Source organism: Brachycentrus maculatus, unplaced genomic scaffold, assembly GCF_059751285.1.
Source record: "Brachycentrus maculatus isolate JH-2025_06_01 unplaced genomic scaffold, ASM5975128v1 h1tg000176l, whole genome shotgun sequence".
Taxonomy (NCBI): Eukaryota; Metazoa; Arthropoda; class Insecta; order Trichoptera; family Brachycentridae; genus Brachycentrus; species Brachycentrus maculatus.
Genome location: NW_028280928.1, coordinates 1698139 through 1724780, shown reverse-complemented (window position 1 = coordinate 1724780; position 26642 = coordinate 1698139). Strand labels below are relative to the sequence as shown.

General features: G+C 31.4%; 1 protein-coding gene across 31 annotated transcripts in view; it reads right to left on the bottom strand.

Annotated features, from left to right (window-relative positions):
• Positions 1-26642, bottom strand: part of LOC148308110 (uncharacterized) — a 595155-nt gene that overhangs the window by 186097 nt on the left and 382416 nt on the right. Inside the window, exon 5 of one of the 31 annotated variants that reach the window (XM_088262295.1) lies at positions 6505-6991. The exons of 27 other annotated variants lie outside the window; for them this stretch is intronic. In XM_088262295.1, coding sequence (XP_088118421.1) covers positions 6738-6991 — 254 coding nt within the window. In that variant the 3' untranslated portion in view covers positions 6505-6737. Of the gene's footprint in view, positions 1-6504; positions 6992-7981; positions 8989-15136; positions 16052-24734; positions 25734-26642 lie in introns of those variants that run through there. 3 more of the 31 variants (XM_088262284.1, XM_088262302.1, XM_088262298.1) reach the window with 3 other exon arrangements.

The following is a 26642-nucleotide window of genomic DNA, read 5'->3' as shown; positions in this document are numbered from 1 at the left end:
TTCAGTAAGACCTCGATATAACGAACTTATTGGGCGGAGGGGATATCCGTTTCATCCTAAAGTTATAAAAAAATAAACACTGTTTTGAGATATAAAGAAACAATACAAAACACAAAATTATATTTACTGCCTTCGAGCACTCGTTAAGTGACGTTGCTGTTTGACATCGACGCGTTTGCTTTCGGTAATTCTGCTTCGAAAAAGGAATCCAGTTTTATTTGCACTTTTAAAATTTTGAGAGATAATTTGTGATCAACATGGCCGCTAAATATTGTTAACATGCGGCGACACTTGAATTTAAACATTTGTAATACTATAAGGAACTTTTTTTAGTTTTATTTATTTGACCTATTTTTCTGTCCGTTATATGCAAAGTTCGTTAAATGGAGATCCGTTATATCGAGGTTTTACTACACAAACAAATCTGCTAATCTCACAGGAATATAAAAACAGGGTAGCTTTTTTGAATGACATTGTCAATTTATTTATTTAAATCTCATATGTAGAAAAGAAATACGCACATTTGCTTAAAACCAATATCTTTCAACCAACCAAAAACACATTAGTGATATTGGTCAAAAGGTTTGATACCTTATAAAACTGTTTGCAAAGTGCAGATAGTGGTTGAACATTCAAAAAACTTAAATTACAATTTTTTGTTGGATTAATTAAGCAACTACATCATATATTATTCAATATTTATGGAAATAGACATTTATGATATTACGGAAAGCAAAGGAAAAAGGGAGCTTAGGGTTAGTCTTTAAGCTTGGCGCTGTACAGCCGCCGGCCGAAGCTACTCCATAAGTTTAAATAGATTCATCCGGATATTTGGATCTCGTCCGTATTTTTTTGCATAAATAGAAATACTGCGATATCGCTCGCTCCTTTCAAGAACGTCTTAAGCCAAAAAACTTGATTTTTCAGGAGAACGTTTTTAAAGTTTAAAAATATAACACAATGTAATAAAAATAAATACCAAGCCACTTATTGAACTTTTTACTGTGCAACAGATCTTTTTTAGGTAAAACATGAAGGTTTTTTCTCCATTTGAAAAATATTTAGTATATTTAAAAAAATAATTAAACAGTACATTTTCTTCAAAATGCAAAAACAACATTTTCTGCCCTGTAGCAGGTAAATATTAAGTTAAAAATATGCCTTTTTTGCTGGGATATAGTACATTTTCTGGGCATTTCGAAAACATGCACAACTGAAAATTGACGATTTTTGATTTATGACGTTCTTGAAAGGAGTGAGCGATATGTGAATTGAAATAGTTAAAAGTGAAAAATGTCCTAAAGTTTAGTTGTTATTTGAGAAAAATGCATCAATGATGCAATGCAACTCATGTTAGCTTGTTGCATTGCACTCCATTTCTCGGAAATGGACCATTTTCGAAAGCAGTTGTTCTCGAAAAAAACACGTGTTAAATGCATCCCCACAACCTTGTCAATATGGTGTTTACAATAAACAATAGCAATCCGAAAACATGTGCTCACTCTAACTTCCGCTTGTGCAATTTATAACTAATATTAAAACTTTGTGAAAAAATATCCTTGCAATAAAAAACACAAAATTATTAAACTTTTTAGAATACCGGGGCAATTTTAAACATTCAAAACACGAAAAGTAGGCGTTTTTCTTTAATATTTTTTTATCTCTCATTATCATTTTCATATCATAATCCATATCTGTATAAGCGCCCTTGAGGTAGTATTTTACGAAAATGGCGCTATATAAATCATCAAGATTTTTGTTATTATTATGAGGGATTAATTATTTTCATTTTTTTACTATTTAGCTTCTGTGCTAGAGATCCCGGGTTCGATTCCCAGGGGGGTTGAAAATAAATATTTGTAATTTTACACTTTAATATTTATTTCATATTACCCTGGACTAGTCCCTGAAGCGCAGAAGTGATCACCTTGCCTTCGTGTAGGTATCGATCAAGATAACACTGCGTCAATACGGTGCGGTGCCCTATGCACCATTGGGTGCGGATAAGGATTAGAAGAATTATTATTAAGAGCATTTCGTCGTAACGTAAACACGTTACGATGCGAGCATTCAGGCAGTCAGTACAGCGAGCCGAGCGCTCCATCCATAGTTTCGGATGCTCGCTGATGCTCGCCGCGAGCGGTGTTACGACGTTTCGTTACGACGAAATGCTCCGGTCAGTCTCCACCTTAATGGAAGGGGGTAGAGGGAAAAGCTAAGGGGTTGGGTTCGATAAACAGTTAGGATATTTATTGATTTAAAAAATTCCTAAATTTTAATATATTCGCCGTCGGAGGTGACCATAAACTTGTTGATTGGTTCGTGAGTGTGGAAATTCCTCGCTTCTAGAACCGTCTCATCGCTCACAGAGAGAACAGCCTTGCAACCTTTCTTCTGGTGAGTAGAGCACATCCATCTCTCAGTTCCACTGGCATATTTTTTTTGATAACCATACGTGTAATCTCCATAGAGTAGTATTCTTTTGCCGGATCGAGATGGAATGAATACTGCTTGAAGGCAATCTGTAAACATTCAAATCAATTGTATATAATTTTATTAATTGATTCGGCAGTCACTTTGTGGCAAAATGTATCCATTTTTTATTAATGTTTTACATGGTAAATACCACTATTTTTTAAAATCTACTGTGACACGTGTTTCGATGCATTCCGCATCATACGGTGTTTGAAAATGATGCGGAATGCATTGAACACGTGTCATAGTAGATTTTAAGAAATAGTGATATTTAATAAGTAAAACATTTATTAAAAAAAAAATGTATATACTTAGAGAGAAAATATGTATATTTTGACTGTCAATTTCTTGCAAGAATACAAATGAACAGTGGATTCATGTGCCAAAAATATGTTGCCTTCATTGTTGATTTATTAATAATATTAACATTCTCCTTATTATTAATCGTTCACATTGTGTAATACCACTTAAATAAACACTAATTCACGACTACTGGTTTCGGAATAATCATTCCATCATCAGGTCGATAAAACAAAATTTTAACGGTTTGAAATTTGTACAAAAATAAAATGTTGAAAGAGAGAAAGAAAACAAATGAATCACAATGGGAATTTCTTGAATGATTTCCACAGATACTTTGTGGCACATTTTATAAACTTTGTAAAATTAAATAACTTTATTTTAACCACTTTTTTATAAACACAATTTAACCTACCGGTTTTGACAAGACGAAACCGGTTAGTAAAAAATAAAAAAAATTATTCATTGTGAATAAAAAAAAATAGTTGTTTATAAAAAAGTGGTTAAAACAAAGTTGTTTAATTTTATAAAGTTTACAATGAGAATATATTTAAAAGTGATAAAAATACAAAAAAAAATTATATTAACTTGCGATTTCTTAGTATGTATTTTTTTACACCATATATGTGTTTATATACATTTATTATATATGTATGGGTGTGTGTATATTTAATAGATTACTCAATTAAAACAAGTAATTGTTTCAAAACACAGGATTTTACTGGCGATTTTTTTACTAACATTTTTTTTAGAAACTATTTAGTAAAATAAAAAAAATTGTCTGGTTTAATTTGTTTTATTTGAGAGTGGGTAAAAGATGACTAGCAGCTATAACGGCGCCAGTCAATCAATATTATTATATTATTTTTAGACATGTAAACATAGTTGATTGTTGAGATGTCAAAAAATAATATAACAAAAAACTCCTATAAGTGGAGATAATCCAGATTTGTGAACAAATATTTGGACACCCTGAAAATGTTGTAATATTATTGTAATGTACGCACTCTTAAAAGTATAACACAGGTGGTAAAATAAAACAAGTTTAGTACACATAATACGGTGGTAAAATAAAACAAGTTTTAGTTTTTAGCATTTTAAAACAAAACATTTTTTTAAATATACAATTAAATTATATAAAAGCAGAAATAAATACTAATAATCTAAAAAATAAGTAAAGAAGTTGCTTCTCGATATGGGACAAAAGAGTTGCATATAGTTGGTCACCCCACCGAGATAGGAAAGCCAGTAGCGGACAGTTATTGTTGCAATGTGTATTTTGTTCATATAAACTTTTATAATTTTGTTTATATTATATTACTTTGTTTTGTGTTGTATTGCTTGTATTATCTAGATGTACACATTTTCGTCCGCCTCCGTAGTGTAATGGTCAGCACGCTCGGCTACCGTTCTGGAGGTCACGGGATCGATTCCCAAGGAAGGTAAAATAAATATAAGTGATTTTTTCACTGTAATATTTATTTAATATTACACTGGACTGGTAACAGAAGCGGAGGGTTGATCACTTTTCCTTCATGTGTAAACGATCAAGATAACACTGCGTTTATATGACGCAGTGCCCTATGCACCATTGGGGTGAGGATAAGGGTTTTATTATTTATTATTATTATACATTATCTTAAATTTTTAAATTTATGTAAATGAACGTCTCGTCACGGGCTATGCTTAGTGAGGCGTTCGTATAAAAAATATAATATTGCAAAAATTATATTACAGTATTGTATTGACACACTATCTGCGGGCGGATTCGCGCTCATAATAGTGATAAACATCTCTGAAAAGAAGTGATAACATTTAACCATACTATATACATCGAAATGAGATAAAAAAATGCCGCAAAAGTCATGCGTAAAAATAACTTACACGCAATTTAAGAGTCGGGTGAAAAGGTAAAATTACCCTTCCCGCCCAACACCATAAGTCGAGTGAAACGGTAAAATTACCCTTTTAAGTATTGCAAAAAAAAAATTAACACTCTCCGATGATAAAGTACCATTTATCTTATTTTAATATATTCCCCATGAGGGGTGACAACAAACTTGTTACTCGGTTGATGGTTGTGAAGATTTCTCGCTTCTAGAATCATTCCATCATTAACAGAGACGACAGCTTTGCACCCTTTCCTGTGATGAGTAGAACACATCCATCTCTCCAAGCCACTGGCAGACTTTTGATGGTAACAGTATGTATAATTGTTATGTAATAGAATTTTTCTCCCGGACCGAGATGGAATGAATATCGGCTGGCTAGGAGCTGCAAAAATAATATATATTTTAAATGCACTCTATATGAGAACCTTACAGAAAGGTTCAACAGCTGGAGATGCTTTGCAGGAGCCTGGGTAAGGACCTGTCGGATCCGTGATACTGTATAAGGAACTCTCACGAGTGGTGGCATCACATTGCTCACTCCTTTCAACAACGTCACACATCAAAAATCGTCAATTTTCAGTTGCGCATGTTTTCGGAATGCCCAGAAAATGTACTATATCCCATAAAAAGCGGCATATTTTAAACTTAATGTTTACCCGCTAGAGGGCAGAAAATAAAGTTTTTGCATTTTGAAGAAAGGGTATTTTTTAATAATTTTTTTAAGCATACTAAATATTTTTCAAATGTAGATAAAACGTTCAGGTTTAACCTTAAAATATCTGTTGCACAGTAGAGAGTTCAATAAAAGCGGCCTTTTAATTATTTTAATACATTTCATTATATTTTTAAACTTTAAAAACGATCTCCTGAAATATATATTACGTTGTTGAAAGGAGTGAGCGATATATGATAAAAAGAGTTTAGGACATTGGTAAACCAAGCTAGGACACAAAATGCCGCACAAAAACGGTCTTCTAGTGGAACAAAAAGCCTGACAACATTCAACAGTCCGCCTTCTCCAGTTGTAAGTGGTTTTCTTCCAGCAATCAGAAAATGCTGAGAGGTTGCTGATTGGCCCCCAATAGTTTATCCATCCTGTTCCCAACAGTTCTTGTCGTCGTCTTCTTTCTACACTTCCCTGCATTAAGTTTGGTAAATTTCGTACTTCGAATATGAAAGTTGTACTGAGTATTTCATCTTTTGGTGGATGTCAACAGAATAAATAGGTGATATTTTTCACTTTGTAAAATATTTATTAGTGACCTAAGAAAATCATTCTTTCTTGAATGTTTTTCGTAGATACTTTGTGGCACATTTTATAAAATAAAACAACTTTGTTTTAACCAATTTTTATTGGTAAACTTATTCCAACCGGTTTCGACAAGAACCTTGTCATCTTCAATTAACTATAACCTAACTATGAGTATTTCAATGTTTTAGAATTAGTACATAAACCCTGAAGATGACAAAGTTCTTGTCGAAAGCGGTTGGAAAAAGTGTACCAATAAAAAGTGGTTAAAATAAAGTTTTTTTATTTTATAAAATTATCCTTGCCTATTTTGTGCAAGGATTAATAATGTATTTAGATACAATCAATTCAGTATCATATATTAATCAAGATTTGTCAGTTCATTTATATGTCTTATTCGTCTTGTCATTAATTTTTAAATAAGACACCACTAAAACTGATAGATCTTATATTATTTATTGCTTCGGCATTAACTTTGTGGAATGACATGTTGATTATTAAAAAAAATGGTTTTTCTTTTCACCTGTCGATGAAAACATTTGTTGGTCTTCGAAACTAGTCGTGTTTGATAAAATAAAACTCATTGAGCGGTAAAATACAAGCGTTTATTTAAAAAAAATATATTCTGGTAGATCTTTATGTCCTATTGCCAACTATATATGTACCTTCTTTCGCACATTATGTACCCAATTTCAATATATTTCTTAAATAAAATGTACCCATACTAAATGAGGGGAATATTATGACGTCACGTCATATTCACAAATAGAGTTTTGTCAAATTTTAAAACATAATATTAAGAAATCAATTAATTACCCTAACTACACTCGAACATATTGACCGTCTACAGTGATGTGGAACTTGTTAAGCGGGGTGTGGTCATGTGTATTTTTTACAGATTCAACACATCCATTGTTAATATAGACCACAGCTTTGCAACCCTTATTTTGATGTGTAGAACACATCCATCTTTCTTTACCCCTGGCGGACGTCTTCTGGAGACAATATGTATAGCTATTGAAGAGCAAAATGTTCTTCCCGCAACGTGATGGAATATATACACATTGATCCCAATCTGCAAAAAAAATAAGACAAATATTATTTTATTTAAATGTCATATAAAATAAAATACAGTAAAACACTCAACAACGTTGAGATAGGTACCCCTTTATCTTAGGAAATATTATAGGGAGTTAATGTTTTAAACTGTATTTTTTTCATTTTAATTAGCGTAAATGACTGAAATGAGTCATTTAAAATTAAAATACAATTTAAAAACCATTCACCCGCCTATAACTTCCCCTCCGATAATGCGGTCCCTATCTCAACGTTATAGGGAGGTTTACTGTAATAAAACTACCGTAATCGTAATGCTTTCGTAACGTAGGTGAGATTATTTATTGATTTGGCATTAAGTTGGTTTTGGAATGACAGGTTGATTGTTAAAAATTAAACACTTTTTATAAGACTACTAATTGATTTAATTTTATAAGACTACTAATTGAGTTTTATTTCAGACGACTAGTTATGAAAACTGCAGACGTTTTCACTGACAGGCAATCACAAAAACTAACGAGTAAAAAATATTTCGGTTTTAGTAGGGGTGGGTAGGGTAATAACCAGAGAGAGGGAGGTTTAGGGGTAGGACTTGGTTTAATGGGAACATGCATAGACAATAATGGTGAGGAATTTTGGAAAAGCATGTTGAATGTTTGGGAGATTCTCTATATCGAGTAACGTGTCAAAAGTATCAACCAAAATACAACACATAAAAATTGGAACACATCTTATTAAAAACCAAAGTATTTACACGGCTTACGAACTATCAAACTTTGGTTCGAGGGACCACTTTATACACTGTAGCATTCACAATTCTACTCATCGTGCTCAACAAATCATAATTCTCAAACAACAGATGGCAGCACTAAAGTTAGTACTGAAAATGTGAAACGTTCCTGCCACGTGCAATACGTGCAACATTGTAAATTTCTCATACATGACTGTTGATATCAATAAAACACAAAAACCTCTTCGAGTAGAATCAAGAATAAAAAGTAAAAAAAGGTTAATTGAGTAACATTTATTAAAAAATATGACAAAATACATCTTTAATCAACCATACAATTTTTACGACTGGCGCTATTATAACTGTTGGTTATCACTGCCCGCTCTTACCATGCATTTTTATACATAATCCTACTTATTTGTTTATTGTACTACGAATATAACTTTTCTTATAAACATAATATCTGCCTTCTTCTCGCATTATATTATCCTAACATAAATTAATGAGAAGATAAAAGTTTGTTAGCGATCGGATACGTAATACAGTGGAACCTCTCATAACGAGCATAATTCGTTCCAAAATCATAACACTCGTTAAGCGAACATTTTTTCTTTTACTTAGATTTTTATGTCTTTTCGGTGACGGTACGCCTCGAAACCGGTAGACATAAAAATCTCGGTGAGTGGTTATTTACTAATATTATTAACATTTTTGTAAATAAAAAAATAAAGGAAAAATGACTTACCACAAAGCTGTGCTTTAAATATTAAAATAATATTGAGATTTTTTTGTTTTTACTGGGGCGAAAGTCCCGGCACACAAGTGAATGTCGTCAAAAAGGGACCTTTCTCTGTAACTCATGCGAAATGACGCTCGTTAAGGGACCAACTTTTTCACACTTCTCGTTATGCGAATTACTCGTTATGAGAGGTTCCACTGTAAACTACATCTGTATCGAAGATCTCGTAAAATTTTGTTTTAGTTTTAAAACAGCACGTTGTTTCCTGCCTGCTGAGGGAAACCGTCCATTGAACGATCCGATATTTTAACATGTTCCCCATTCGCTGCAATAAAGTACGTTGGAGGATAATGATTATGGGGATTTTTCTTATGAATTATGTAGCCGTTATGTACAAAAGCTACAGCTTTGCACCCTTTATATTGGTGAGAGCATTTCCACCTTTCTTGACCTTTGGAAGTCCTCACGTGGAAACTGTACGTGTGATTTTCCGAAAACAGAAGTTTTTTTCCCAACTTAGATGGCATAAAAGTGGCACGATGGAGAACTGCAATGAAAATACATATGTTAAAGAAAATTACTGAAAACAATATAAACTGCAGAAGCAGATGAATAAAAATTAGCATATTTATAATTTAAGCAAACAAAAAACAGCAACAACAGCCTTGCGCTCTCTTAATAATATATATATATATATATATATATATATATTATATATATATATATATATATATATATATATATATATATATATATATATATATATATATATATATATATATATATATATATATATATATATATATATATATATATATATATATATATATATATATATATATATATATATATATATATATATATATATATATATATATATATATATATATATATATATATATATATATATATATATATATATGTAATAAAATAACTAGGTACCTACCTATACATTTTATTAAGTACTTAAAAATAGTACCTACACAAAACAGTTCCAGCTCAGAATAAAACAAAAGACTTCCGATAATATTATTAAATGTCAGAATCAGATAGATAGATAGATAGATAGATATAAAAATTATTATAAAGATAAATTAAGAATAAACTTTAATTATAAACTTTAATTACAAAGCAACACATTGTTTATTTTATTATTATACACCCACTTTACATATTATTTACACTTAATTTTCAAAAGGAAAATATTACCACGTTATAAAACGACAATTTTGTTAAATGGAAATGGATTATGAAACATTAGATGTATTAAAACAATTACTACAATATGTTCGGAGTGAGAGAGAAAAATTAGAAGATGATCAAAGAAAACGATTAGAAGATAATCAAAGAAGACGTGGAAATCTAAGAACTAGTGATAAAATTAAAGATAAAAGTCCATGTAAGATTTGTGAAAATTTAAATAAGGGAACTCGATATCACTCTGAAGCAACGTGCTGGTTTAAAACAAAGGAGGATGATAAGATTAATAAAAATGAAGATTTACAAATTACACAGAAACAGTGCTTGAAGAATGAAAATAAAAATAATGTGAAAAAAATTTCTACAAAATATAAAATAAAATATACCCCAGAAAAGAAGAATTTCGAAGCAGATTGTGTGAGCAGGAATCCAGTATTAGAATCGAAGGAAAATGCAAATGAACAATTAAAAGTTGTAAATTTGGTTAAATTAGAAGATATTTTAAAAGATCAGAATAAAAATGAAGACATACAAATAACACAGAAACAGTGCTTGAAAAATAAAAATAAAAATAAAGTAGAAAAAACTTCTACGAAAGATAAAATAAAATATACTCCAGGAAAGAAGAATTTAGAAGTAGATTGTCTAAGCAGGAATCCAGTATTAAAATCGAATGAAAATGCAGATGAACAATTAAAAGTTATAAATTTGGTTAAATTAGAAGATACTTTAAGAGATCAGAATAAAAATGAAGGAATTCAAAAGAAAAAAACAAATGGATTGAAAAAAAACTGTGTCTACTTTAAAAGGGTCAAGAAGAAGAAAAAAAATAAAAAAAATAAAAAAAAAAAAAAAGAAAGAAAAAAAGAACGGAAAAAAGAAAAAAAAAGAAAGAAAGAAAAAAAAAACAAGAAAGAAAAAAAAGAAAGAAAAAAAGAAGGAAAAAAGAAAGAAAGAAAAAAAAAATTATCATATCACTAAACTTATACCAGTCCATTCACTACAAGAAGATGATCCGGAGGACGAGTGAAAATTTTACTATGAATTTTCATCCCCAAGGGGGGAGATGTAATAAAATAACTAGGTACCTACCTATACATTTTATTAAGTACTTAAAAATAGTACCTACACAAAACAGTTCCAGCTCAGAATAAAACAAAAGACTTCCGATAATATTATTAAATGTCAGAATCAGATAGATAGATAGATAGATAGATATAAAAATTATTATAAAGATAAATTAAGAATAAACTTTAATTATAAACTTTAATTACAAAGCAACACATTGTTTATTTTATTATTATACACCCACTTTACATATTATTTACACTTAATTTTCAAAAGGAAAATATTACCACGTTATATATATATATATATATATATATATATGTATATATTCCCACCAAATTTTTCCGCTTTGGCAATTATGAGGGTGATTTTCTTAAGAAAGGTGAAAAAAAAGACAAGGTTTTATTGAATGCAGACATTTTATTTACTCAAAAACATAACGTGCGATTTAGAAATACAAAATTTTGCAAATCTTAAAAGACAATAAATCAATATATTACTAAAATTCTCAACGGGTCATTGTATTTTACGTCAACAATACTAAAATGAATGTATACTATATTTTTAAGATTGAAAGTTAGATGTACTTTTTTTTTAAATAAAATAGTATTTTATTGATGCACCGTATATAAATATATTATACTTGTATAATGTAAAAGGTTATTGAAATTGGATCATATATATAGAACTTCCAAGAATTTGAGTAGTGTGGTTGTCAATCATATGTAGAATTGACTAATGTTACGCGAGTGTTATCACTTAAACCAGCCAATGACGGTCTCTAGCCCCGTTAATGCCCAGACTTTCATATTCTTCTTCATCTATGTTAAGATATCAAAAAATATTAGATATCTTGACATTGTGCTTCAACAGACAGTTGCGTACATTGGCTTTAACTAGAGACGGTCGTAAGCCCCGTCAATGCCCAAGACTTCCATATTTTTCTTCATCTATGTTGAGATGTCAAAAAAAAAATTATGGACATTTTATATAAACACCATCATCATTAACATAGTAGTTTGGAGGTGGGTGAAAGTGTTGAGAATAGGTCCTGATGATCTGTCCCTCGACGTAGTGAACAGCGGCCTTACATCGCTTTGAACGCTGTTGAGAACAAACCCATCGGAAGCTTTGTGACATTTTATGAGACCTGTCTTTAGAGTAGGTGTATCGGTTCACCATTAAAAGACTGATCCCTTTGGGCGTGAGTATCAATTTCCCTAAAAGGATTAAAAATCATATAGAGGTAAAAAGATAGCACTCTCCTTCACATTCATCGTTCACTTTATGTAATACCACTTTAAAAACAGTACTTCGTGACTACCGGCTTCGGAATAATCATTCCATCATCAGGTCAAATGCAGATAAAAAAAATTGTTACTTAAGGAAATTCCATCTGATGCATTTTACCTGATGGTCAAATGTAGGTTATAACTAACTAACCATCACGCCGCTTCCCCGCAGGGGTAGGCAGAGAGAATCGAACGCCACACCACTCTGTCTTTGCAAACATTCTTTGCCTCTTCTACATTCATGCATCTCCTCATACATACCCGACGATTATTACGACTCCTGACCTGGCCGCTTTCAAGTATTTGACATACCTGATTGTGCCAAGTTTTCCTCGGTCGTCCTCTGCTTCTTTTTCCAACTACATTCGCCCCATAAATTTGTTTAACCGTTCTTTCTTCACTCATACGCTCCACATGTCCAAACCATCTCAACACACCTTTCTTAATTTTATCGATAATGCTTATCTCAGCCTTACATTCTTTCCTTATTTCATCATCAATGTAGGTTATTGCAATTGAAATTCCATCATCAGGTCAAATGTAGATAAAAATGAAATTGTTACGGTCTGACATTAATACAAAGTTATACCTTTTAACATTTATTTATACATTTATACAATGCTTACAAATATTTATTTTAAATACATTTTTACATTTGAACCTTTATTTTTACATTAAATGTAACTTTGTTTAAAAATCACGATAAATTTATAGTGATATATCTTATATCTTACATATTCTTGTTCAAATTAAATCGTAAAAATTAGGCAACATTTTATATGGAAAAGTTTTAAAACTCAAAACGATTCTTTTTCTGACCTACGTTTCAGGTACTATATAACAAAATAAATATGTAATTTTATCTTACTTTGAAAGAGATATAATATAACTAGCAAAAAATAAAATGTTGTAAATATCATTATTATTAAAAAATATTACACGTTAAACCTTTAAAACGCTCTCCTGTAAAGTTAATAATTTTTGAGATTATATAGTTTTAAATAAAAGTCAAGTAATGAAAAATTTAGAAAATTTTGAACAACAAAATTTTTAATTCTAATAAAACTTTTTATCAATAATATTCTGTTTCAAAAATACGTCACCATTATTATATCCTTTTACAAATAATTCCTGTTTCTTAACCCCCCCCCCCTCTATTTATTATCCTTTCAACCACTATATATATAAACCTAAATATTTTTTGCTTGTTAGTTTAAATTTTCACCTATAGATGAAAACAAGTTAGTTTTCGAAACTAGTTGTGTTTAAGAAATAAAACTCATAAAGTGGTTTATTAATTTTTTTAAGTTATACAGTTTTAATGCGAAGAGGCGATTTATGCGACACTTTAAAACTTAAAATCTGGCGGTGTCAAAAGGGCATGTATGACTAGATGTATGGATGTGAAGGAGGCGAGGAGTGTATGTCAGGACAGAAGAGTGTGGCGTTCCATCCTCTCTGCCTACCCCTGCGGGGAAACGGCGTGATGGTAGTAGTAGTAGTAGTAGTAGTAGTAGTTAAAATTTAATATATTTTCCAGATTCAGTGACGCAGAGTGACGCAGATATTGGGCGGGTTGTGATTGTGAAAATTTGTCGTAAATATAATGACACCACTCGCTATGAATACAACAGCTTTACAGCCGGTCACCTGTTGTTTGGAACACACCCAGCGTTCCTTGCCATTAGCTGACATAAGGTGGAATCTATATGTGAAACTGTTAAACAGCAGATGTTTTTTGCCAGATCTTGATGGAATGAAATACGGCATATCACCTGCAACAATTTCAATCAGAATTAGATTCTTTTTCAACATTCCAAGATATAACAACACCAAACACTGACACTGACTTTACAATACTAAAATGCACTGACTTTACAATACCAAACAATTCCAATAGAACTATTTTAGAAGTATTTTAAACTATAAACTGTAAATTTTTATAAATATTATTACTTTTGAAAGCTGTCCCACCGCATTCCCAGTTCTGATACAGAAGCATCTAGGCTTCCTGACAGATCTGCTCTTGCAAAGCAAAGTTTTTTTTTGAAGTTACGTAATTTATTGAAAATGTGAAAAAAATTAAATTTTATTCCGATTTTACTGTGAATTTATATTGAAAAGCTTTCAATATAACTGTCACTGCCAATCTAAATAAATACAAGGGAACTAAGTACTTCAACAACCTTCCTACAGACACAAAAAAATTGAAGACATTAAAATGCTTAAAAATAAATTTAATTAATTTTATTTATCACTCACTCCTTTCAACAACAATAAGGAGCGAGCGATATGTTAATCTAAGAAAGAAAAAAAGGAAAAACACGAAAAATAAATTATAAAAATAAATTGTATTACCAACAAACCTAACTAACAAGGGTAAGTCCCTCTCCAAGCACAAGAGGTCGGTCTCTTTATTGGTGAGAACTGCGCTTATTATTTTTAGATTGTAAGTAAAAATGTTTAGAAAACGAATTAAAATTAAAATAAAAACTTTTGTAACCATATTACATAATAATATTTTTTTTAAACCGCGTTTTGAACGAATAACGATAAAAAATATAATGTGAGAATTTTTTTATGCCTTGTACATACATAATTACATTTCTTGGTGGAACTGCATTTTAAAGAATAAAATAACAACTATGTAGTTTTTTCTATGTTAATTTTATTTAACCAGTGACCGGGTATCGTTGTAACCGATATCACTAGTCTAATGATCTCGGTTACGACGGAACCCGGTCGCTGGACAAATAAAATTAATGTGGAAAAACTACATGGTTGTTATTTTATTATATTCCATAAGTCAGATAAATCTTGTTTCCCTATAAATGTGATCCCCTATTCGAGTGATCATCTTTAGGAAACACGCAATTTATTGCAAGAAACAATTTTTTAAGTCATTTAACATAATCAAAAACAAAACATTAAAAATATGTTTTTGTGTACAATCGACAACAAGGATAAAATAAAAACCGGTTTTAACTTAAGAATTGAACATTCAACCAAGACGATTTTGAAATATTTGACACGTATGTAGAATACAATTAACAATCCAATGTATGTATGTATGTAATAATGCAATGTATACCAATGGAACACCGATTTCATACACAAATATCCGAAAAAAAATACTTTTATTTCATTTCATTGATTTATTCGGCAGTCATTTTATAATGAAGTATATCTATACATTTTTACTTTAAATTTCACTTGGAAAATACCACTTTTTCATAATACTTATCTAGTGTGAAACGTTTCGACGAATCCCGCATCTTTTATGTGGAATCCATGAACACGTGTCACAATGAATTTTAAGAAATACTTTATTTACCACGTAATTTTTTTTAAAATAAATTTTCATTTATTTAAATTTTAAAAACTATAACTAAGCTATGTGGCAATAATTCTAAGACTCGAAAACTTAAATGAAAATTAAGCTTTTTTATTTTCAAATGTTCAAATTCACATATGAATAATTTGTTGTTTTCGTAAATGTATATTTTTATTTTATTTAAATTTCAAATTACATAATTTGCTTTGGCATAGTCGATATCTGAATTATTTCATTGATTGATTCAAATGCCACACATTGCCTATCAGTTTGAATCAAAGTTTTACTTGGTGAATATCACTATTTCTTAAAATCTATTGTGACACGTGATCATTCCATATCATTTTAACACCATTTGCACGGTGTTTGAAAATGAACGCATCGAAACACGTGTCACCATTTTGAGAAATAGTGATTTAAACAATTTAAAAAAAAATAATGCAATTTTTAATAAATATGCTTGACAATTTATAATTTAACATACTGTCCGGACGCACTGACATGGAACTTATGAGGGGGGTGATTGTGTAAATTGCCTGCAGATGAAACCATTCCGTCTTGTATGAACGCGACAGCTTTACATCCCTTATTCTGGTGTGTGGAACACACCCACCGTTCTTTGCCCTTATTAGATTTCTGGTGGAATCTAAAGGTGAAATTAAATAACAGCAGGAGTTTCTTGCCACATTGTGATGGAATGAAAAAAGGCACCAACGCTGAAAAAGATAGAATTATTTGTAAAGGATATATTTTAGATTTTAACATCTCAAAATAAAAGAAGAATAACTTGTAAGTCTAAGTGGTATTACGTAAAGTAAACGACGAATGTTAAGGAGAGTGTTATATTACCATACCACAAAGTTAACAATAGGTTAAATTTACAAAAATATGTTTAAAAATATGTTTAAGTCTTTCAGGGTATTTACAATATTTACTATAAATATTTATTGTAAACAATTTACAACGTATTTAAAGGGTTTATAACCGTGGAAGCGACGTGAGAATTATACGACAAATGTATGATAAGTGATGTTTCGAAGTGTTATTGATAAGGAGAGTATTATTATATTACCATACTCAAAGTATAGTAATAAAACAATACTTTCAATATACAAAATATACAAGTATGAGTTCCGAAAATTTGAATAGTGTGGTTGTCGATCATGGGTAGAATGGTGAATGTTACACGTGTATAAAATGATCACTCGAACCAGGTCGTAAGCTCTGTAAACACCTTAATTTCCATTCGTGTTCATTTTTGTCGAGATATAATAACATGTAAAAATAACTCCTATGTAGAAATACCCAGATTTGTGAACAAGGATTTGGGCACACCTAAAATGTTGTATATATATTTTTTAGAGTGTGAAAATGGCATTGATGCAAAGATCAACCCTCAAACTCGTTCAGAAAGCTGTCGGTATTTTGGTTTTATAAATAATATATTATTAGATTAAAACCAATAATTTTAGCTTTTCCACATCATTTTTATTTGACCAGCGACCGGGTTTCGTCGTTACCGACATCATCAGACTGGTCGTCATCGTCGTTACAGACATCACCAGTCTGATGATGTCGGTAACGACGAAACCCGGTCGCTGGTCAAATAAAAATAAAGTGGAAAAGCTAAAAATATTGGTTTTAATCTAATAATATATTAAAAATGCGATTCCATCACGAAGTGTCAGTGGATAATATAAATCTATTAAAAAGGTTTTATAAATACTGAATATTTTTTTCTGTGTTTATAAAAGCATTTACAAAATTATTTATTTAGTCAGACACAACAGTGCAATAATAACCTGAAATAGAGGATTTTTTTTATTAAATGGGGAAAAATCTATTTGTAAAAAAAAAAACTTAAAGGAAATAAACCAAAAAAACAACGGTAGATGATATGGACTATACAAAAATTTAAACAATACATACTTCTAGATTTTTTCCCTTGAAAAGGCAGTAATTTTTATCATGGACAACGTCGCTTAGGCCATGCCTTCGAATCGTGTTATTTTTCTGCAGCATGAATTTTTTGGTCTTCTTCTAAATGTCTCTAAGGAAGGTCCATGGCGATTGCCTTGTTCACGATATGTTCATGTTCTCTGCATCCTTTGTGCCCATACCATCTCAGTTGCCTTTCCTATACCTCACTACTGATGTCTGTTACACCCGGGCTTCCACGAATGCGTTAACTATTTTTTTTTGTCTCTAAGGAACACTCCAGCTGACCATCTAAAAATTCGCATTTCAGCAGTTTCTAATTGCTTAATACACCAATTAACATGATTAATTAATAAATCGAATCACCAATCTACCCAAAAAGTGGAACTTTATTGGACCAATAAGGAGTCGTTTGAATAAAGAAAAAACGAATTTTGTCGTGTAATTTTTATTTTTCTGAATAAAAACAAGCAGGTAGGCTCCATGAAATATTTTTGTTTTTCATAACGGGTATGTTTTGGGAGATGTACAAGTTGGGATAAGAACTTATATCGCTCACTCCTTGCAACAACGTCATATATATTTAAAAAAAAGATTTTTCAAGAGATCGTTTTTAAAGTTTAAGAATATGATAGAGTTTTAAAAATAAATATCAAGCCACTTATGAACTTTTTACTGTGCAACAGATCTTTTAAGGTAAAACCTGAAAGTTTTTTCTCCGTTTGAAAAATATTTCGTATATTTAAAAAAAACAATTAAACAATACCTTTTCTTCAAAATGCAAAAACAACACTTTCTGCCCTGTGGTGGGTTAGTATTAAGATTAAAACATGCCACTTTTGCTGGGATATAGTACATTTTCTGGGTATTCCGAGAACATGCACAACTGAAAATTGACGATTTTTAATATATGACGTTGTTGAAAGAAATGAGCGATATGGGAATCGAACCTGGGAAGACAAACGTACTTACCATTCGCTAAATGCATTAATTTAAACAGTTCAATGATTCTAAGTTAGCAATGAAGTTACTAAGGTATGTGATTTTAGTAAAGACACTGGCGCAGCAATCTACAATTTATCACTCAAATCGTTATTTATAATGAGTTTTCTGAATTTGCTAATCACCTTATATCTGAAGACAATAATTTTAATAAATCTGAGGGTATAGAAATTTTACATGAAAATAAAACTGGTCTTCGTATAGATAATCTTGTAAAATTAGAAATAAGTAAAGCAATCAATAATGGCTTACCCATAATAAATAACCAATTGAATTAAACTGTATGGAAAGTCAATATTAAAAATACTCTCATTGTGATTCATTTGTCTTCTCTCTCCCTTTAAAGTATTGTATAAATATATTATTAGATTAAAACCAATATTTTTAGCTTTTCCACTTTATTTTTATTTGACCAGCGACCGGGTTTCGTCGTTACCGACATCATCAGACTGGTGGGAGGCTATACAAATTGTTATGTTATATATAAAACAAGGCAGGAGTTGATAACCATGATTTGATATAATTTTATTGAGAAATTAATTTATTTTAATTTGAGTGAATTTGAGTGATTTATTTCTCAATCAAATTATATCAAATCATGGTTATCAACTCCTGCCTTGTTTTATATATAACATAACAATTTGTATAGCCTCCCACCAGTCTGATGATGTCGGTAACGACGAAACCCGGTCGCTGGTCAAATAAAAATAAAGTGGAAAAGCTAAAAATATTGGTATTAATCTAATAATAATATTAAAAATGCAATTCCATCACGAAGTGTAAGTGGATAATATAAATATATTTTGTATAAATATCAGACCGTAACAATTTCACTTTATTCTACATTTGACCTGATGAAATGATTATTCCGAAACCGTATTTTAGAGTGTATTTTTTAAAGTGGTATAACACAAACTAAAGAAAGAAGAATGTTATATTACCATACCACAAAGTAAACAATGCTTTTAATAAAAAAATTCGATCTATAGTTTGATATAGTCACCAGACTGTGTGATGTGGAATTTAGGAGGGGGATGAGTGTGCTGACTTTTCGTGGATGAAATGACTCCATTTTCCACGTTCACGACGGTTTTACATCCCTTCTTCTGGTGTGTAGAGCATATCCACCTTTCCCTGCCCTTGGACGATGTAATCTGCAAACTGTGCGTGTAATTGTTGAACAGCAGAAGCTTCTTGCCAAGCCTTGATGGAATGAAAAACGGCGTTTGACCTGCAATATATCACATTAATATTTTTTGTTTGTTCAGTAAGTGACTAATGAAGAGGTTCTAGGAAGGACAAATGGAAAACAGGCGTTACTGCAGGCTAAAGAAAACAGATGAAAGATGATTTTAAAAGATTTTAAGATTTCATGCGATGAACGACCTACGTAATAACAAGTTTTACTTTTCATCTGTAGATGAAAACATCTGTTAGTTTTAGAAACTAACAGATATTTATATTATAATAGTCTATAATGAAGTGTTTAACCATAAAAATTAAAAATATATAATAATAAATAATAAAACCCTTATCCGCACCCCAATGGTGCATAGGGCACTGCGTCATATAAACGCAGTGTTACGTTGATGGTTTACACATGAAGGAAAGGTGATCAGCCCTCCGCTTCAGGTACCAGTCCAGGGTAATGTTGAATAAATATGACAGTGAAAAAATCACTTATATTTATTTTACCCCCCTTGGGAATCGAACCCGGGACCTCCAGAACGGTAGCCGAGCGTGCTGACCATTACACTACGGAGGCGGACAAAAATATAATCTACGTAATAACAAAACGCAAGATAGAAAAGGAAAAATAAACCCAAGGAGAAGTGTGTGTGTGTGTGTAAATGATATATATATATATATATATATATATATATATATATATATATATATATATATATATATATATATATATATATATATATATATATATATATATATATATATATATATAAATATATAAATATATATATATATATATATATATATATATATATATATATATATATATATATATATATATATATATATATATATATATATATATATATATATATATATATATATATATATATATATATATATATATATGATTGTTTTGTCACGGAGGTTTTCCGCATTCGCTTTCATACGAATGAGAGCTAGCATAATTTAGGTATTTAAGGTTGTAGTTTGATTTCATAAAATTTAACCGTTTAAGCACATGCTCTAGGATCCTTATTGTCTTATCGTTATTTTTATTGCAGTCATTTATCCCCGAGAAGCTAGGGGTTTCGGATGAATACACTATGGTCGTAACGTACCCTTAAAGGATGCACAAACACAAAGCACTTTTTAACGCCCAATTGGCACATGTGTTCATTCGGCACAGATTCTTATAAATACGCTACACCGACTTAGACCCGCTTCGCACGAGGCAATGATATTATTGATGCACTTTTATCAGTTAACAGCTAACCTTTGTAAAATTACAACTTTTATCCATTTCAATTCTGCATCAATCACAATATTTATGGATGATCAAAAAATTGTAGACTTGAGATGTGAATGTCTGGAGAAAATTAAATAAACGATAGAGCGTAGTTTGCTCAGCTGTCACATCGGGCGCTCGAGAAACCACACTGTTATTTTAAAACAAAACATAGAAAAATGAAAAGCGTATACAAGAGGATATATCGTTATATCATTATCTACATACCTACCAAATACGTTTGTGGTAAATTGAATATTTAAGAAGAAAAGAAAAATATGTATTTAAAAAAAGGTTTATTCACAAAAATAACGTAACATACTTAACGATTTAAAATACTCTACTGTACATAATTAACTAAAAACAATTCCAGTCTTCTTGAAAGACAACAAAATTCTTCAACGAAATTCCAGTTGTCACCGCAGTTTTCTTGGAGTACTTTGAGAAGCCATACTAATATTGGCAAAAGTGCTTTAATTTTACGTTGGCGTTTAAAGACTACCAATGAAAAGCCCCAAAGAAAGAAGATACACATATATAATTGAATTAATATATGTGTCGCCTACTTTAAAAATCCGCCAGATCCATGTTAGTTAATTTTACAAAAAATGCACATTCTCCGGGTAACATTTATGTTTCAAAGATTTGTCTATCTTTAGATAAAATATTATGGAATAGAGAATATTCACATTTTTTAGCATTTTTTTTCCAGTATTTAAAAAAAACACAAGACACAAAACAATAATGAAGTCATCTTAATTTTCGACTTATCCCCGCTCTCTGATTGGCCGATATGGGTCAGAAGGCAAGTTTCATGAATATAGCTGAGTTTGAAATACAACGCTGATTTTAAGTATTTTTAGCAGTGTTTTCAAGTATTTCAATAGTTTAAACAATAAAACCCACCATTGGCATTCCGATAGAGTATTTATTTTAAAATATTTCAAAATCGGATCTGGCGGATTTTGAAAGTAGGCGACACGTATCGAAAGTCATATTTTATTTTTTACAATAAAGGGTTCGGTGAACGCGCATATAAAACTGGTGGGCTTCGGTACCTTCAACAGGGTTAAGAACCACTGACCTTATCATTGGGGTGCGGATAAGGGCTTGAAGAAGATTTATGCCGGAGATGATATTTTGCAATATATCTTGATACTGTGCTTCAACAGAAGACATTAGCGTACATTAGCTGCATCCAGAGACGTCATATTACCCCATTCAAAGTTTAACATAATCGCCAGTATCAGTGACGTAAAACTTATTAGGGACGTGAGTGTGAAAATTCTTTATTGATGAAATAATTCCATCTTCTATGAAAACTACAGCTTTGCATCCCTTGAACTGATGCGTAGAGCACTTCCACCTTTCCTTGCCCTTAGACGATCTTAGCTGCAAACTGAATGTGTAATTGTCAAAAAGTAGAAGTTTTTTGCCAGATCTTGATGGGATGAAAAACGGAATTGCAACTGAAAAAATTACATTTATTTTATAGGTGAGTACATATATTTTATTAACAACATTTTGAGGGTATCGAAATACTTGTTCACAAATATGGATTATCTCCGATTAAAGGAGTAATTTGTCATATTATTTTTTGGACTTATATACTCACCTTCATTTGTGTTGAGATGTCAAATAATAATATATTTTAGTAAGTGTTCGGGGGTATTTTAAATAGTGAATAATACATTATTCGTATAAAACAACTTCGATTTAACTTACTTTAGGCCCTTACGATCGGACTTCGATCTGATTCAATATCTGAATACAAACGATCTCTGTAACCTATAGACGCCATATAAGCTTAATTAACTATATAAGAGTTATAATCGAAGCGTTATTAATTTTATCTACCATATAATGCATGTTCCTCACAAAAAAACGATAATATTTTAATAATTATTATTCAATTGTTTTATTGTACACAAATACAAACACAAAAATATGCAATTATCTTTTAAATATATTTTATGCTTGCGGACTAGAGAACAAAATAAACTAAACGTAATACATTGGTTGAGAAAAAGAAATATTCGAGAGTCATCCAGAAAATACTACTCGTTTGCAAATATAAAAAAAATCTAGTAGGTATACGAGTATATAAACAAATATGAACGTTTAATTTGTAAAAATATACCTTAACCTACTTCTCTACATAGTCACCTAGTAAATTTAAGCATTTGTCGTAACGTGTGGCAAGTTTTAGTATCCCAGCGTCATATTCATACACAGCCAGTATATTGAGATACGTAGTCACTGCTGAGCACATCTCTTTATCATTTTTAAAATTCTTTCCTGCCAAAAATTTCTTTTTCTCTTCTTCATGTGTCTTGTCGGGTACTCCCGATATTGACGATCACTCGTAAGAAACCTTGTCACCTTTCACCTCTCATCCCGGTCCACTCTCGAATGCTCCGAAGCCAGGAAAGCTGCCTTCTTCAGTTTGAAAAATGCAGATAATCTGAAGGAGCCAAGCCTGGACTATATATATATTGTATATAGGGTGGATGGTTGAAAGGCTCCCATTTGAATTGTTGCACAAGTAGTTGTGTTATGTGTTGAGGCCTCGTATGTGCGCTACGGTCTACAGTTTTATATAATTGCCAGTAGCAGTTATGTGAAACTTGACAGGGACGTGATTGTGGAAATTCTTCGTTGATGAAATCACGCCATCCTCCATAAAAACGACAGCTTTACATCCCTTCGACTGATTAGAGCACATCCATCTCTCCTTGCCCGTACCGTACTTCATGTGGAATCTGTACGTGAAATTGTCTAATACCAAAAGACGTTTCCGAAACTTTGACGGGATGAAAAACGGAATCACAGCTGTAACAAATCATATTCAAATTAAAGGTATGTAAGTATTTTTTAAGAAAATAATTTTTAAACTGTTTACACTACTTAGTACGAGTATAACACAACAATGATATAACAAAAATAAATAAACCTACTGTATTTTGAATTACCAAACGTCCAAATGACTCTTAAATGAAGCTACGGCTTACGCAACACCGCTAATTATGTTCCTACTTATATCCCATCATCTTCTCATCTTCAGGACTTTCAGTATGTGGGGCTGTTGGGTTTTTCTCCTCGCCTCCTCATTCCTGACGAAATCACGCCACTTAACACCCAGTATTCGCCTAAGGCACCGTTTTTAAAAACTTTTTTTTGAAAAAATCTTACCTAGCACTTTTATCACTACAATTATTACTAGTTATAGTTCAAGGATGGGGCAGAGGTCAAGGGCCCGTTGTGAAAGTTCGTTGCGAGTCCAGCAGAGTGAATTATGAAATACATCATCCTGATTGAAATATTTCAAGATTTACTCGAAGTAAATCGAAATTACTGCCTAGGAAGACCTAAGTATAAAACTCCTAAAACGCTAACTACTTACTTTTGACAAAGCATAAGGTTTTAAAACGATTAATATATAATTTTATCGTGTTTTCGAATGTCAAATACTAGTATAGAATTTCAGATAAAACCGTTAATTAATAAAACAAAATACATTGAAAAAATCTTCTAAGCTCTCTCCTGTAAAATTACAGATTTGCAGATAGAGTGCTTTACGTAGGGGCCGTCGATATATTTGACGGCTCGACCAGCTGCACAATGTCATGATGTCTGCCTCGGAGCAAGATACAGGACGCAGGCTGCAGTCGAGATTATGGTGGTTTGTCTCCTCCACAGTCACATAGATCAAAATCTTCCAATAGGAGAGCCCATCTCTTCAAGCTATCATTAAGATCGCCCAGTACCTACTTGAAGTCAATGCATACAATTTTAAACGTGTCAACCAAAATAAAGGAAATAATTACAAAAATAACTAAGGTCATTGCAGAGAACAATAACAAATACGATTCATTTGAGTTTAAATTAGAAAAGAAGTCAAGGAAACAGAAACCAGAGGCGTACGCGTCATTTTCATAAAAAGGTAAGAAAAAGAGTTTTAATTAAAAAAAAAACAAATAACAAAATCTTTACATACTATTTATTGACATTATAATGAACATCATACAACAAAAGTCTACTATAAAGATAAAAATTAAACATAAAATAGAGTGTTAGTTGAAAAATATGCATGTTTTTCTTTTAACCATTACAACACATTTTTTCTTCTTCTTCTTTTAACCCTTATCCGCACCTAATTGTGCATATGGTACTGCACCGTATTGACGCAGTGTTATTTATATCATTACTTACACAAACGAAAGGTGATCAATACTGCGATCCAAGTTCCTCTCGAGGGAAATTTTAAATAATATAAATATTAGAGTGAAATCTAATATTTATTTTGAACCTCCCGGTAATCGAACCCGGGAATCTAGCACGGTAGCTAAACGCGCTAACCTACTAAGGAGTAGGACATTTATTCAGCAATGAGAAATAACGCAAGACGATAAAGTATAAAATCTAAAAATTATGAACTTTTATATATGAGATACACACAAAACACAATCGCGTATGTTATGCAAAATAATACCTATCTAATATTATGTTTAATTTAAAATTTACTTAGTAAAAACCACTATTTCTTTGAATCTATTGTAACACGTGTTTTAATGCATTCCGTATCATTTTTAAACATCGTAAATCGTAACACGTGTCACAATTAAAAAAATTGAAGTAGTGGTATGTACCTACAAAGTAAAACTTAAATAAAAAATAGTTACATTTTAAAACAAAGTGACTGCCGAATTAATTAATTAAAATCTATCATTTAGACTACAATTTAATATATTCTCCCGTTTTCGTAACGTAAAATTTCGTTGCATCGTGATTGTGATCATGCTTGAATGATGAAATCATTCCGTTTTCCATGAAAACAACGGCTTTACATCCCCTGCGCTGATTGGTAGAGCACATCCATCTTTCCTTACCCTTGCTCGTCTTCAGCTGAAAACAGTACGTGAAATCCATAAAAAGCAAAAGTTTCTTGCCAAATCTTGACGGGATGAAAACAGGCTCTCCAACTGCAACAAAATACATTTATATTCAGTATATTTTTGTGTGTATATATTTTTTCAAATTCAAACCCTTATCCGCACCCCAATGGCACATAGGGCACTGCATTATATAAACACAGTGTTACCTTGATCGTTAACACACGAAGGAAAAGTGATCAGCCCTCCGCTTCAGGTACCAGTCCAGGATAATATTGAATAAATATTAGAGTGAAAAAATCACTTAAATTTATTTGACCCCCACCCCTGGGAGTTGAACCCGGGACCTCCAGAAAGGTAGCCGAGGGTGCTGACCATTACACTACGGAGGCGGACGCAAATATTCAATATTACCCTAGATTGGTACCTAAAACGGAGGGTTGATCACCTTTCCTTCATGTGTAAACGATCAAGATAACACTGCGCTTATACAATGCACCATTAAGGTGCGGTTAAGGGTTTGAAGAAGAAGATCTAGATGGAGGGGGGGTTCCAGGAAAATGTTAAATGAAATAAAACTCAAATGCGGATGAGGAATTTAAAAAAAATGTTTTTTTAAATAGTAGTGAGGACAAGACTGTTGACCTCTGTAATATACTGGTTAGCATATTTGGTTTTCAGGCTGGAGGTATCGAATTCGATTCGAAAGGAGTGAAAATTAATATATTTTTCATTTAACTTTTACTTAGTAAATACCAATATTATAAAAGTGGTATTTACCAAGTAAAATTTAAATAAAAATGGATGGATTTTACCACAGAGCCGAATCAATTAATGAAAAAATGAATTCAATTCATTTTTCACTCCAATATTGATACAAGAAGCACAGGACTGATCACCTTGACTTCATAAAATTAACGATCAAGATAACACTACGTCGATGTAATGTAAATCCTTATGTAACATCTTATCTCAATTTGAAAGGAATTTTCAATAATT